Raw genomic sequence first — 14877 nt, 5'->3', positions numbered from 1 at the left:
ATTCCATTTGCTAGGTATGAAAACTGAGGCTCAGAATGCTGGCACGCCTTCACGAAGTGCCCTACAGCGGACTGAGGAAAACTAGGGCCAGTAATCTAAAATTTGGCCCACGACCTGTTTTTATAGATAAAGTTTTATTGGAACACAGCCACACCCATTCATTTACATATTGTCTTTGGCTGCTGCCTCGATATCATGGCAAAGCTAAATAGTTCCAAGAGGCCATATGGATGGACTAGGAAATCTAAAATATTTACTATCTATAAATATTTACAGAAAAAGTTTGCCAACTCCTGTCCTACAGCAAGGTAGTGGCAAGAGCCCGGATGGGAACCAGGCCTCTGACTCCTGGTTGGGTGCTCTTTAATTCTGGGCATGCTTGCCCCTCAAGGCCCATGCTGTCCCCCTGTCTCACTGCCTGCAGGCTGAGATTTCAGGCACCCAGGCTCTGGACAGGCTCAACTCCAGGACACATGGTATGGCCAACAGGGAACACCTGGGCTGGCTACAGTTACTCCCATGACACAGAAGGGTTTCTTGTTGGAAGCAGTTCAGCCCCTTTGGGGGGAGTCCGACAAGGAGATGCCAGCATGGGCCTGCTTCTCCTCCATGGGCAAAACAGAAAGAGCCAGAGAGTGTGAAATGTAGGACTCGCGCCAGCCAGATGCCCGAGTTAGAGACACAGCCTTTCAAGAAGCACACAGAGGAGGACTGGCGTGTCCAGCCATCTGTTGAGGTGGCCACGTCCACTGTAAATTGTACCGTAGAATTACTTTCTCTGTGCCAGATTGTCCCTGGTGGATTCGTTTAATTAAAACCCTACCAGATCCAATCTGTTAGAAGTTCTGGGTTCACACATGTCCTGGCCAATTGGTCAGAAGGATGCAGACAGGCCACAGTCTGGGTCACGGCCACCTGGTAGAGCAACAGCCTATGATAGAGCCCAGAAGCCCCAGGTCAGCGCACTTGCCCTTCCGAGGACAAGCGGGGTTGCTGTCCTGCTGTGTGACCCTGCCCCTTGAGGGCCTCGGGCTCTCTTCCTCCTCCCTGTCTCCGCACCCTTCACCTCTCCGGCTTACTGGCAATGCCTCCCTTCCTGAACTGACTCATTCAACAGAGAGCCATTAAAGGCCAGAAATGCCAGCCACGTCCCAAGCACTCTGTGGGGTGTGGAGAAAAGGCTAGTAACAAAAGAGACAAAAATCCCTGCCCTCAAGGAGCTCCCAGTTGAAGCCCACAAAGGCAAGAACATCCCACACACTGTGTATCTACTCCTTCCTCCCTCCCCTCCCCTCTCCCCTCCTTAACTGAGTTGAGGCCTGAGCATTTGACAATGGGACAGACCTTCTTTGGCATGTCTCTCCCCGACCCAGGAGCGCTCAACAGCGCCTCACTGTCAAGTTAGGATTTGAACTCTAGCACCTACTGTCCAAAGCCCCTGCTCTCCTTATCGGCCTACGCTGCTCAAGTGAACTTGAGAAATTCACAAGAATAAGAAATTCAGGGGTTTAGCAAAATTCATCACTCTCTACTCATAAAAGTGATAGATTTTTGTAGAAAATATACAATATATAAGCACAAATTAAAACGAATCACGATCCCATGATTCAAAGATAGACTCTCTGAGCCTTTTAGTATGTTTCTGTCCCTCCGTGTGTGTAGATGCGATTGCTACATTTATCTGTTTAGCAGGACATTTCGTTATATGTACAGTGTTGGATCCTGCCATTCTTCCTGAACATTCTGTGGTGGTTTTCTGTGTAATTAAGACACTCCTGAAGAGTATATTTAGTGGCTGTACAATATTCTGCCACATAAATATACCTTAATATGTTTAGCCAAACTTATTGGTGAACATTCGGACTGTTTATAATTTGTCACAATGACAATGCTGCTATAAACATCCTTGTTCAGAAATCTTTGTTCTCATCTCTGGTTCTTTTCCCAGCCGAGATTCCTCGAAGTGGCACTGCAGGGTCACGGGGCAGACACATTGCTAAGGTTCTTGATGCATATCATCTCAGGAAGCTGTCTTCCCTGAGAGTCTATACCACCCTACCCCACCCCACCCCACCCCGCTTTGTTCAAATGCCCACTAGCTTGAGATGGGTGTATTTTCTCCGCTCCTACTGTATCACGTGTCTTCTCACATTGTGTCTTTGCTTCAGCAACTCCCCTCTGTCAGAACCCTGCATTTCCCATCCCTCTTTCAGAGCTCAGGGCAAAGGCCACCTCCTCCAGAAAGCCCCTCCGGATAGCCCCGCCCAAGTTCTCCACCTCTAGCCCTCCTTCAGCCCCTGTCTTAAATTCTTCCTAAGAGAATTCCCACTGAGGCTATGCATTTGAACAATGTGTGTGATGCTAATAGCCTCTTCTCTGGACAGGACTTTGACGTTACCAAGGTACTTCCACTGAGATGTTTCATCTGATTCACTTCACATACAAAGCATTTTGAGGTCAAGGATCAGGGTTTGATCACCTGGGTCTGCTTACCCTGACCCCCTAGCCCACATCAGATCTAGGCCAACCTCAAGCTAGCCCATGATTTAATGGTGTTTGACAACAGCCTTCACTATTCCTTGGTCCACCAGAACAGATTTTAGGATGTTCCCCTCTGCAGTGCGGACTGACTGGGACAGAAGGCCCTGGATGCCAGTCCTGGCTCTGTAAGTGATGCGATGTCCTGGTCCCTGTCCCTCTCGGGGCCTCAGTCTACTCATCCATAAAATGAGTGGGTTGAAGTATGTAGTCTTGCGCCCTCCAGGACTGATAGGCCCTGCAGGACCCAAGCACCCAGAGCAGCTCTGGGGTGCCTCCGAGGGTCCTCATGCAAAGCCAGCCTCTGGGATAGGCCGGAGGGAGCTGGCTGGGGAGGCAGGCCTGGCTCCAGGCCAGGCTGTGTCTGCAAACACTGACCTTGGCTGCCGCAGGGATTTTCCATGACACCAGCACCCTCCCCCTTAGCTCCCCTTAATCCCACGTGGGCCTGGGGAGGGTGGGGGATGGGAGTGGTAGGGGCTATTGTACTCCGAGGGACCCTGAATCATAGCAGTGAGGTCCATGTGGATGGGGTAGAGCTGAAAGGGAGAGAGGAGAGAGCAGTGGGCCTCCACGTGCCAAACGTGGCTGGGAAAGCAGGGGCAGGGAGAGCACCTGCCAGGGGGGAATGGGGAAAAGAGCCGAAAGAGGAGCTGGGAAGATGGGAAAGAGGCCTTGGAAAGGGCTCGGGATGGAGGGAGGGAGGGTTCGGGGCTGCCAAGCTGTCCTTGCTGGGAGCGCTAGCCCGGAGGGGACAAACTCCAGACCCAGTGATGCACACTGGTCCCTCCCCCCACCCCAGCTCTGTGAGGCCGTGGTGGTTTCTCAGGCCTTACTCAGGTCTTGGCCAGGTCTAGGGCAGGGGGATTCCTTCTGGTGCCCTGAAGCTGACCTCACTTTGCAGGGGCCTGGGGCCACAGGAAGGACAGGAGGTGTGAGTCACTAAAGGCCTTCCTGCCAAGGCCACCTCCCCCCGTCCCCCCGCTGAGTGTCTAAGGGGAGGCTCCTCTCCTGAACTCTGCACCCCAGACTTTGAAACCTTCTGGGCTGAATGGCATTTTCCGGCAGTGGTTCCCACGAGGCCTTGCACTGGTCGCTGAGGGGACTTGCCGACCCCCTGGGAGCTCAGAGCCCTGCAGACTTTCTCTTTAGACCTGAGAGCCAGCCGGGTGCTGCGGCCAGGCAGGGGGGAACAGAGTCTCCAGCACTAGGAAAGACCCCAGAGGGTTCTGGGAAAGGTGTTGTCAGAGCTGGACCATGAGGTTAGAGGAGAAGGCCTGCTTCTCCTCCCCTTCTCCCCGAAGCCTGGCAGCCTCCTCCCTCCTTCCAAGGGCCTGGGCGAACCTGCCAGCTTCCTTCCGCCTCATCTCCTTTAACACACCAATTAGACTCCCCTGGAGCCTCCTGTCCCACTTCCTGGCTCCACAATGCAGCCATCTCCAGACCAAGGGGGCGGCTCCCTGTCTGCCTCAGGCCCCTGAGGAGGCGGGGTGCTCAGTGGGCCTTTCTGAGGGGACCCAAGGGCTCAGTCCTGAATGTCCTCTGCAGGTCCCGCAGGAGAGCCCAGCTACCCTCTGGGGGCACCTGTGTCTTGCAGCTGGTCCCCTGGAGCTGCCTGTGTCTTCCTCAACACCCCTACCCCACTTCTCTCTGGCTGCCCCACCAGGCCCAGGCAGCTCCAAGGGCAGGCCCCCTCCCCGTGTCCACCTTTGCACAAGCCCGGCTTGGCCCCAAGTTCACCGTCTTTGGGTGCCTCGGGACACAGGTCTGATCCATCTTCCCTCAGGGCAAACATTAGCCTGGCTGGTGCCCGTATTTACATTAGATAACTAGGTCTACGGGGAACCAGGAAACGGGTTGCAGCCAAGCATTGCCAAGGACTGTGTGTTTCTAATCTACAGAAGGGGTGGGCCAGTCAGAGATAGGACATCTGAGACTCTCAAAGTCAGAGACCTAGAGAGAAGACCTTAGAGATCTTGATGCTACAGACAAGCAGTTCCCAAACCATGTTCTAGGAACACGTGTCCAGCTACATACACAGTAAAGAAAGTGCTCAAAGGTCAAGTAAGTGGGAAACCTTAGCATATTCCCCCAACTCTGACCCGCCTCGTGCCCTAGCCCAAGTGTGGCTCTGATAGAGTCGACACTTAAATCCAATGAAGACAAATCTCTTAAATTCAGCGTTCCTCCCATTTAATTGAACCCAGCAACCCTCCTCTCATCCAACAGTTAGGAGCAGTCCATGGAACTGGTGTTCCAGGAAATCAACTTTGGGAAACACGAATCAGACTGCTGGTGCTGAAAGGAACTTTAAAGACCATCTCATCTTGATGTTCCCCCAAAATATTCATACTTATAATTAATATTCATGGATGCTAATGCCCTAAGCATCTAAGTCTGCCAACACCTCAAATGCCCACAGCAACTCTGTGAGGTCTGTGGGTCATGGTTCCCAGCTTGCCAAGAGGAGACCAAGGCCCTAGAAGATGAGCTACTCGCCCGCTCTGTGCGGTCACATGCATCCCTAAACTGCTGAGATCCCCTGAAGAAAATAGAAATAATCTATTTTCAGTACTTCAAAAGCATAAGAGTAACTTAATTCAGTCTCTAGATTCAGTTAGCCCATGCTAATCAGAAGTTCTGATTGGCAGGGCTGCTCTTAATTCATTTTCATGGGGAAAGAATGAATTCTTGCTTTCACAATTATCTATCCAGTGCCTGTTCTGTTCTATGCAGCAGCTACGCGGCACTGATCAACACCTCGTTCTTCAAAAATTACGTCTCTCAAAATGTAGATTCTACAAATGGGTGGGTTAACAGAAAGAAATCACAGAAGGGCATCCACAGCAGGGAAAATGATGGGAACCTTTTATCTTTGCCCTATCCTGCATGTCACAGAGGAGGGAGATTGAGGCCCAGGGAGGGTAAAGGACTTGCTCAAGACACAAAACTGGTTATGGCCAGGGTCAGGTCAGATGCCCAGATCTCCTGCTCCATAGCTCTGTGCTTTTTTTCTCTGCCCAAGGCTGTGGCCAGAGTTCTAGCTTTGTAGCCGACTAGGCCAGGGGAAAGAGGTCAGGCATTCAGACTAGGGGGCACGGGAAGTCAGTGGGGAATGGCCAGCTGAACCCAGTCTAGCAAAGGCCATCACCAAGGATTCAGGCTAGCTATCTGTGCTTTGACTAGAAGGAAATTGGCCACCGAGAGAGAAAAATCCATTAAGGGGCAGGGGCTGGGCCCCTAACCCTCTGCATCTCCCCAGAAGACAGCTTTGGCCAGTTTCTGAGCTCCTTGGTGATATTAGGCGGAAAACAGAAACGGTGGCCCAGAGCTTCCTGCCCACCTCTCATTTTCCTGTTGCCCCAAGTATCCATAATTCATATTTATGTCTGACCACATAATTAATTAATATGACTAGCCACCTATCTTCCCCAGATTAATCCTATGCCTCCGGCCAGGTTCCAGAACCATCTCTTAGCTGAGTTGCTTGCAAGTGGGTGCTGCTCGGCCCTTGTTGAATGAACAAGGGTCACATTGAGCCACAGGGCAGAGGACCGAGCTTTGAGTTTGGAACTGAGGACCCTTGTCTGGCTCTGCCATTCACTGGGTGTGTGACCTGGAGCAGCTCACTTTCCCTCTCTGGGCCTCTAGGTCCTCATCTATACAACAGAAGGAGTGGGTCATAGGATCACGAAGCACTTTCCTGGCTCTAAGATCCCATATGTCTGAGGATTCAGGGAGGGTGGCTGGGAGATGAGGGGAAAGGGACAGCCCAGGCCAGAGCTCTGAGAGGCAGTGGCTAGAGTCTTGTGGTTGGGCCATGAGTTCTGGCTGGTCAGTCCATCAGGTCCTGGGGGGGAGGGTTCTCAGGGACTCAGCCCCAGAACAGGGTGACACACAAGGACAGACAGAGCCCCTCGCCCGAAGCCTCGCAGAGCTGGACAGCAAGGAGAAGGTGGAGACCACCTTGGGCCCCTCTCTCGTAAACCCACGGCCAATGTGGGCAAGGCCCAGGCAGGCGGCGGGCCTGCTGGCAGGCAGACGGGCCTTGCCAAACTCCCAGTTACTTCCCAGAAGTTCCTTGGCCCCCCGGGACTGGCTTTACCCCAGCTGGCACCCCTCCCAGCTGGGCGCCCACGTCAGCAGGTCCTCACAGCTCCCTTGCCCTTTCACCCAGTGACAAGGGAACCGCTGAAGGGACGGGAGCGCACTGACGCTGGGCCAGGTACTTGCAGACGCATCTGGTCTCCCGGGACCGCACTCCTGTTGCTGCTTGTGTCACTTCCGGCTCGGGGCAGTGCCCAAAGATGAGGCTCCGAGGGGAGGGCTCTCCTCTTGGGGCCTCAGTTTCCCATCCTGGTCACCCTTCCTGCGTGATGGATGGGCTCTGAGGCTCCGGAATGAGTGATGAGTCAGAAAGTCTTAGAGGCCTTGGCCAACTCACAAGGCCTTTCCAGCCCTTTTCAGCTATAAAACAGAGATAGTCATAATAATGGCCTTGTGGAAGTTTTTCAGGATTAAAGTTTAAAATGCATCTGAAGGATAAAACCTTAAGCCTCAATCTGTGGTAGGGAGGGAGGGTGGGCCCGGGGTGGGGGGGCCTCTGACCTCAAGGGTGAGGCACATCCAGCCTGGGGCCACCCTGGACGGGAGGCAGAGGTAGAGCTGTCGGGTAGAGCTCCGGCTCAATAAGAGCCTTTGGGTAAGCCTGGCTGTACTGCTTTGAACACCGCCAGGGGGCAAGCAGGGGAAGGAGGTGTCTCTTCCGGCTGGGAGCTGGGGGAAACGCAGGGGCACTCAGGATGGGAGCCAGCAGAGGCAGGGAAGTCGCCGTGTGCAGACAGGCCCAGGGGAAGAAGGTGGCCTCATGTCTGCTGGGATAGGGGCGGCGCTCAGTCCAGGTCCCCTCTGCAGCCGGGGGACCTTGCGGGCAGCTGTGGTGCACCTGGCCTGCAGATGCTGGATTTCCCTAAAGGACAGCAGCTCCAAGAGAAGTCAGAGACTTCCTCAGAGGGCGAGATGGTGGTGACAGCGAGAGGGGGTCCTTCTCCTCTGTGTGACTGACCCCACAGAGGCAACCCTACCCCCAGACCACACTCTCAGGTGGCCTTTTCCTATTAAATCCCGTCACCACTGCTTCGACACAAACCCTGCAGTTTCTGAAATACCTGCCGCTCCAGTCTCCCCTTGCCCTCCTCCGACGGTGCTGTTCCCAGGCACCCAGTCTGGGTATAACAGCAGTAGCTCAAACCACTCCCTGTCCCTCGGAGTGCAGACAAGGCAAAAGAGGTCCAGAGAGGGAAATGGATTTGCCCAAGTTCACACAGGCAGTACGTGGTCAAGCCAGGGCTGGGCCTGAGCTACCCAGTCCCTGTCGGGACCCATCCACAGTGCTGCACCCTCCCCCACACCCAGGGCAGTGTCGGCCCCAGGGGACAGGAAAGGACAGGATGAGAAGCAGCTCTGGCTCAGGGCCTGCCCAGCTGTCGAGGTGAGTTGTGGTCTGGCTGCCGTGGCCGGGCTGGCGGGCACAATCTGTTCTCACCCTGCTGGGACGCAGACAGGCCAGGCATGGAGGCTCAACGGCTCAGCTCTCCAGGTCCCTGGCACAGAACGACACAGTCAACCAGCTCTGTGTCCTGGTAGGGAGCAGGGGAGCCCATTCTAAGCACATCCCACAGCCTCACACACTCCAGGCAGCTATCCCCAGGTCTCCCTGAGGTTGAGGATTCAAATGGCCTTGGGCTGTTAGAGATGCCAACTTGACTGGAAGTGAGCTGCCCCCCAGCCTGGAAAAGAAAGGGAAATCTGCCACTTCATTTACTGCTAATCATCGTGAGCCATTACTGAGCATTTGATATGTACCAGACTCCAGGCTTAGTGCATTGTACCAGACTCCAGGCTTAGTGCATTATACACATTATCTCATTTATTTCTCCCTGGGAGAAAAAAAAAAAAAAAAGCCCTGGGAGGCAGTTTCTACTTATTAGCCCCATTTTACACATATGGAAACTAAGGCTCACAGAGGTTTTTAAAAAACAAAACAAAACCAAAAACAGTCCATGGCAGATTCAGGAGTTGAATTCAGATCAGACGTCAAAGCACAGGGTACCCTACCTTGCTGTCCACATATTTGGGGGCATACTCCATGGGCGTGACGGGCAATGGGAGGGGAAGCTTGCGAGAAGCATGACAAGGTACAGCCGTGCCCACCCTGCCACCCCAAGCCAGTGTTTAGCTGTACACATTAGTTGGGGGACCTAAGGGACAGAGCAGGGATGGTGGTAATATTGGCCCTGGGGTTCAAAGCTGAACATTCTCAGTGCCACTCAAAGCAGAGAAGATCCTTTCCAGTGAGGAATCCTGGACAGCTGCATGGAAAAAGCATTTGGTTACATTTTTTATAAGGCTTCGAGAGGAGGAAGAATTGGAAATCCTGCCAACCAAGATTATTTTATTATAATAATACTATTAATAAAAGTAATAAATATCTTAACATCCCAGTGAAAAAAGAAAGCCCAGGACCAGCAGACCTTATTTTACAAATGAGGAAACATGCTCAGAGAGGCTGAGTAATTAGCCCCAGGTCACACAGCTACTAATGACAGGGCCAGAACTTGTGCCTAGGGCTTCTGAGTTCCCATCTAGTGTCTTTCCCCTCCAGATCTACAGACACAACTCCTGACTTAAGGCCATTTGACGGTTGGCTCAGAGAGAGGCTTTGTTTCTGCCTGGCCCTGGGCTCAGTGAGGGCTTTGGGCAGTGTGGAGGAGACAAGGGGTTTGTTTTGTCTGGCTGGTGACAGTACCACCTGGAAGGACAGGCAAGGCCCTGCTTTAACAAGGGCAATGTCACCTCTCCATGAGGACAGACCCTACTTCAGGGCCAGGCCCAGAGGATGACCCCAGGGCTCCAGACTGGGGGCTGATGAAGACCCTGGAGAATCATTCATCCAGCTAGTAGAGAGGCAATGCCCCCTTGGACCCCCAACATGGGTCGACCAGATGCCTCATGGAGACAGGAGGGCCCCCGTTGCCAGCTACCCCTCATAAGCTTTGGCTGGAAGCAGGGAAGTGATTAAGGAGCCATCCATGCCTCAGTTTCCCTCCCTCCACACTGAATCACGGAATATCCTACCTGCATCCACTACAGTCAAGGAAACTGAGGCCCGGAGAGGACAAGGAACAGGTCAAAAGCCCACAGACACTGAACTAGAACCCACGCTTCCCAAATGACCTGCCGGCACCCTTCACATTCTCCCTGCTGCCTCCCTCAGCTCTATGTGTCATCTCCTTCTCTAGATTTAGCAAAGCTAGGTCTTTGAAGCCAAACAGACTCTAGTTCAAAAGTGGGCTGCTCTACTTCCAAAGGCTGTGACCTTGGAAAAGGCACTTAACCCTGCCTGTTTCCTTCTTCCTTCCTACCTACCCTACCAAGAGCATACCGGGTCAAGGATGCACTCTAAGTGTGTGCTGTCTTCTCTCCTGCTGGAAGGAGAGGTCTGAATCTGCAAAGCCGGGGATGTGGAGGGCAGAGATCTCAGGGAGGGGGGCAGGCTTTCTGGAAGAGCAGCCCGCAGCGCAGTGCTTTCTCTCCTCTTCCCCTACCCTCCCCCAGGCTATGGCCACGCGGCGCCCAGCACCGATGGCGGCAAGGTGTTCTGCATGTTCTACGCACTGCTGGGCATCCCGCTCACACTCGTCATGTTCCAGAGCCTGGGCGAGCGCATCAACACCTTCGTGAAGTACCTGCTGCACCGCGCCAAGAGGGGGCTGGGCATGCGGCGCGCCGACGTGTCCATGGCCAACATGGTGCTCATCGGCTTCTTCTCCTGCATCAGCACGCTGTGCATCGGCGCCGCCGCCTTCTCCTACTACGAGCACTGGACCTTCTTCCAGGCCTACTACTACTGCTTCATCACGCTCACCACCATCGGCTTCGGCGACTACGTGGCGCTGCAGAAGGACCAGGCGCTGCAGACGCAGCCGCAGTACGTGGCCTTCAGCTTCGTGTACATCCTCACGGGCCTCACGGTCATCGGCGCCTTCCTCAACCTCGTGGTGCTGCGCTTCATGACCATGAACGCCGAGGACGAGAAGCGCGACGCGGAGCACCGCGCGCTGCTCACGCGCAACGGGCAGGCGGGCGGGGGCGGCGGGGGCGGCGGGGGCGCGGGCGCGGGCGGCAGCGCGCACACCACGGACACCGCCTCGTCCACGGCCGCGGCCGGGGGTGGCGGCGGCGGCTTCCGCAACGTGTACGCCGAGGTGCTGCACTTCCAGTCCATGTGCTCGTGCCTCTGGTACAAGAGCCGCGAGAAGCTGCAGTACTCCATCCCCATGATCATCCCGCGGGACCTCTCCACGTCCGACACGTGCGTCGAGCAGAGCCACTCGTCGCCCGGAGGGGGCGGCCGCTACAGCGACACGCCCTCACACCGCTGCCTGTGCAGCGGGGCGCAGCGCTCGGCCATCAGCTCCGTGTCCACGGGCCTGCACAGCCTGTCCACCTTCCGCGGCCTCATGAAGCGCAGGAGCTCGGTGTGAACGCCCCCGCGGGGGCCTGGAGCACCTGGGAGTGGCGGGGGGCGGGGGGCGGGAGGAGGCCCCATGGGATTCTCCCCACACCCCTCACACCCTCCCCCCGGTACCCCCATCTCCAACTGTGCCTGCTCGTGCACCAGCTGGCAGGAGCCCGGGCTCTGAGGATGTCTCCAGACATCCGCGCCCCGCAAATTCCAAGAAATGTGAAAGGTGGGGGGTGGGGGGTGGGGGAGGGAAGGCAGAAGCTGGGAGCCTCCCATCCCTCTGGAAATCTAAGGAGCTCCCCAGTTCTCAGAGGCCCTGCTGGTACCCAGACCACCCACCCCCCCACCAACCTCCTCCATCCGGAGGGAACTTCGTGTTCCGTGTAAGTTTGCATCTCTATTTATACCTCTGTCCTGCCAGGTCTCCTACCTTCCCGAGGCTTCAAAGGCCAGGGTGTCTTTGTTCAGGTCACCCCCACTCAGCCCCACTCCCCATCCTCATCCCCAGCTGTGTCTCCCAACCTCCCACTACCTTTTGTGTTGTTTTGCATGGCTTTGCAGTTAATGGAGAAAGTGGAAACCCAGCAGTCCCTAGAGCTAGTCCCCAGAAGGCAGGCAGACTGAAGCAAGAACAGGCAGGCTGTAGGAGGGACAGGGAAGGGAGGGGGAGGCAGAGCGCCCACCCCCGGTCTGCAGGGTGGTGGATGAGAGTTCACTGGCTTCCAACCACATCGGGCTAAGACCAGTCTAGCCTCAGACACTGCCCTTAGAATCAAACAGGACACTTCACCCTCGCTGTCCCCAGCCACTACTGACGACGACCAGCTCTTCAATCTGCAGAATGAGTTTCAGCCTTTGAACACCCTGTCCTGACTACTCATTCATTCTCACAGCACCCTGGTTAGATCATCAGGGCAGGAGTTCTCACCCCCATTTCACAGATGACATGGACACCCAGACAGGCGACGTGCCTTACCCAGGGTGACACAGATGGCAAGAGGCCCAAGGGAACGAGAATCCAGGCTGCTTGTTCTGAGCCTCGGCTCCCTTTCCTTAGGACTCCTCTGCTGGCTGCTGAAAGCGAGGCTCCTGCCCAGCGCACCCAGGCATTGTATGAGCCCCTGGGGCTTCAACCAGAACCAGACCTCAGGATGGAGCTGGTGTCGGGGCTCAGCCTCTATGCGACCTGGCCAGAAGGCAGGCCTTCTGAATGGGCCCCTGAGGCTGGATAGGAGCCCTCAGTTCCTGGACTGCCTGCTTACAGACCAAGAAGCAGGCCTGAGGTTCGTGGAAGAAAGGCTAGGAGCCAGGCCTGTGGGAGTTGGGGAATGGGGCAGAATGAGCTAGAAATGTTAGGCGCATCCTACTGGGACATCATCCCTGGCTGCGCAGCTGGTATTGGTGCCTGTATCCCAGGTAGTGGAGATAAATTAAGGCTGCAGCAAGGACCGCCCCTTCCAGGTAGGGAGTTTGGACCTGGCGGGCCTACTGCCTACCCCGCCTGCATCCAGAAACCTCGGGTGCAGAGCTGCAGAGGGAGGTGAGGCCCTAGACGCCACTGTTGGGTCTATAGCTGGAGCTGGCCCTATGTCTCTGGGCAGCCTCAAGGGGTGGGCAGGGGCGCTTCTTCCCATTCAAGACTGCCCCCCCCTTGTTGTGCCCATGTCAGCCCTCCACCACGGCTGAGCAAGATCAGCCCAGGTATTCGGGGAAGCTGGAGTGCGGGACCCACAGGGCACTTGGCCTTAGCCAAACCCCTGCCACGGGCTCCAGCCTTTGGGAATCCCGAGAGAGGAGCAGTCTAGCCTGTGTGTGAGTCCTGTCTCTGTGTGGAGTTGCTGGCTGGCTGCCCAAGTGCCAAGGAGAAGAAGGCCCGGGACCTGGGGTGCCCTCTGTGTCTCTGTGTGGGGGTGCGGGGCAGTGTTGGCTGCCTCTGTCCTGTGTGTGACCCTGCCCTCGAGGGGTCCTGTCCCGTCAGTCCCGAGGGAGCCACAACCAAAGTCACAGGGAGATGGTGAGGAAGGAGGCCCAGGGTCCTCCACAGAGCACGGCAGACTGCTCGGTCTCCAACTGGGTGTTTCCCAGGGAGCTGGAAGGCCAGCGTTGCTTCCCCCCTCACGCCCTCCCACTGCAGGCAGCCTCTCTGCTTCCCCAATGCCTTATGCCTGGGCACACTGCCACAGAATATGCAATACGTGTGGGTGAAGGCCCCCACGCCCACACCCCACCCCGGGCAGCCCCTGGACCCCAAAGGCTACGGCTGCCACAGCCTCCCTTCCGCCCCTCCTGCCTATCTGTCTTCACACTGAGAATGGCGTCTAATAAATGCTGTCCATGGAGACCGGGCTCAGGCTCAGCTGCCTCTGTATCATGTACCCTTGGCACTGCCAGGGAGCAACCATGTACCCCGCTGAGGTCTACAGACACACCTAGCTGACGCACCTCAGGCTGACCAAAGCCTTTGCTTCAGGGGCCTTAGGAAGAAACCTAGGGGAACTCTGCCGTCCCTTTTGTAATTTCCTCCAAGATTCAGATTTTCTCAGTATCATCCTGGAACGCCTCTGAGAGCAAGATAAGACCTTTGAAGACAGATCACCTGGTCCAGTCGTCCTCTTGTACGTGAGTACACAGAAGCCCAGAGAGGGCAAGTCACTTGCCGTGAGTCACACAGAAATGACTGGCAGGCCCAGTATTAGAACCAGACTGAGAATTCCAAATCCAGTGTTCCCACTCCTCATGCAGCCTGCAGAGTCTGGCTGGACGCACCCCAGCTGACAGGGACCGCTTCCTGTCTGCCAGAGTGGAGATTCTCTTCTCTACCAGCGGGGACTCCCGGGATTAGGGGTCTGATTGACACAAAAATGTCTTTTCAAAGGAAGACACATCACAAGCACCTGTCTTCGGGGTATATTTCTGGGTGCGGAGGGATAACTCAGTTGGGACTGGGCCCCAGATCCCAGAACAGATTCGGGGAGAAGAAGCGCCCTCCCAGCTGGTGCCAGAAGCTTCCAGATGTCACTGTGGATGGCCCACAGTAACACCTTGTCCACCACAACCCCATTTCTATCTATCTGCATGACTTTCTGCCTACCTATCTTTTGTGAAATAATATTTAATCCCGACTATAGCCAATGCCGCATTCTAGTACTTTCTATTCTAGTTCGTGTTATAAAATGCTGGTCACAACCCACTAAACTGATTTCTCTGTCCACTAATGGTTTGCTCCCTACAGGTCAAAATGCTCCAGGGAAATAAAAGGGGAGGGGTAGGTAGGGGCAACTTCTCCAAGTTCCCACATCTACTCACTTGGATTACCTGACGTATACAGGGAGAAACCTATTTATTGGGGGTTCAGAGTTCAAAGAAAGAGGTGATGGCACCCGGACTCCTCTCTGGTCTTCATGGGACAGTGTTCCTCACACCTGCTGGTGGGCTCCTGGCTGGCCCACAGCTCTGAGCGTGGTTGTGGCAGAACTGGACGTTAGTCCCTCTTGGCTCCCCCACACCTAAGACTACCCCATCCATAGCCAGGGCTTCCTGCCCATGGCCCAGCTGTCTCTGTCTTTCTTAGCAAAGCTAAATGCAACAATAGAAATGATGTCATTTCTGAGGTCGGCAGGGACCAGCACAAGGTTGCTTCTACTTTCTTAAGTAGCTCTTACGGGACATAAATATGCTGACACCTGCCCTCCTTTCTTCCTCACCAGCGGCAAAATAATCAGAACTTGAAGGAATCCCCAAGGGGCTACATTCACCCCAGTCTTCCAAAGTGATCGGAATGATGGAGGTGATGACCCTCCCCCCAGCATCCC

General features: G+C 55.2%; 1 protein-coding gene across 1 annotated transcript in view; it reads left to right on the top strand.

Moving 5' to 3' along the window:
- Window positions 1-14265, top strand: part of KCNK3 (potassium two pore domain channel subfamily K member 3) — a 38565-nt gene extending 24300 nt beyond the window's left edge. The window contains exon 2 of the mRNA XM_059132429.1: window positions 10156-14265. Within this exon, the coding sequence (XP_058988412.1) occupies window positions 10156-11084 (929 nt within the window). The 3' untranslated portion in view covers window positions 11085-14265. The remainder of the gene's footprint in view (window positions 1-10155) is intronic.
- Window positions 14266-14877: the final 612 nt, after the last annotated feature.

This window comes from Mustela lutreola, chromosome 9 (genome assembly GCF_030435805.1).
Source record: "Mustela lutreola isolate mMusLut2 chromosome 9, mMusLut2.pri, whole genome shotgun sequence".
NCBI lineage: Eukaryota > Metazoa > Chordata > Mammalia > Carnivora > Mustelidae > Mustela > Mustela lutreola.
This window is presented reverse-complemented; position numbering and strand designations above follow the sequence as displayed.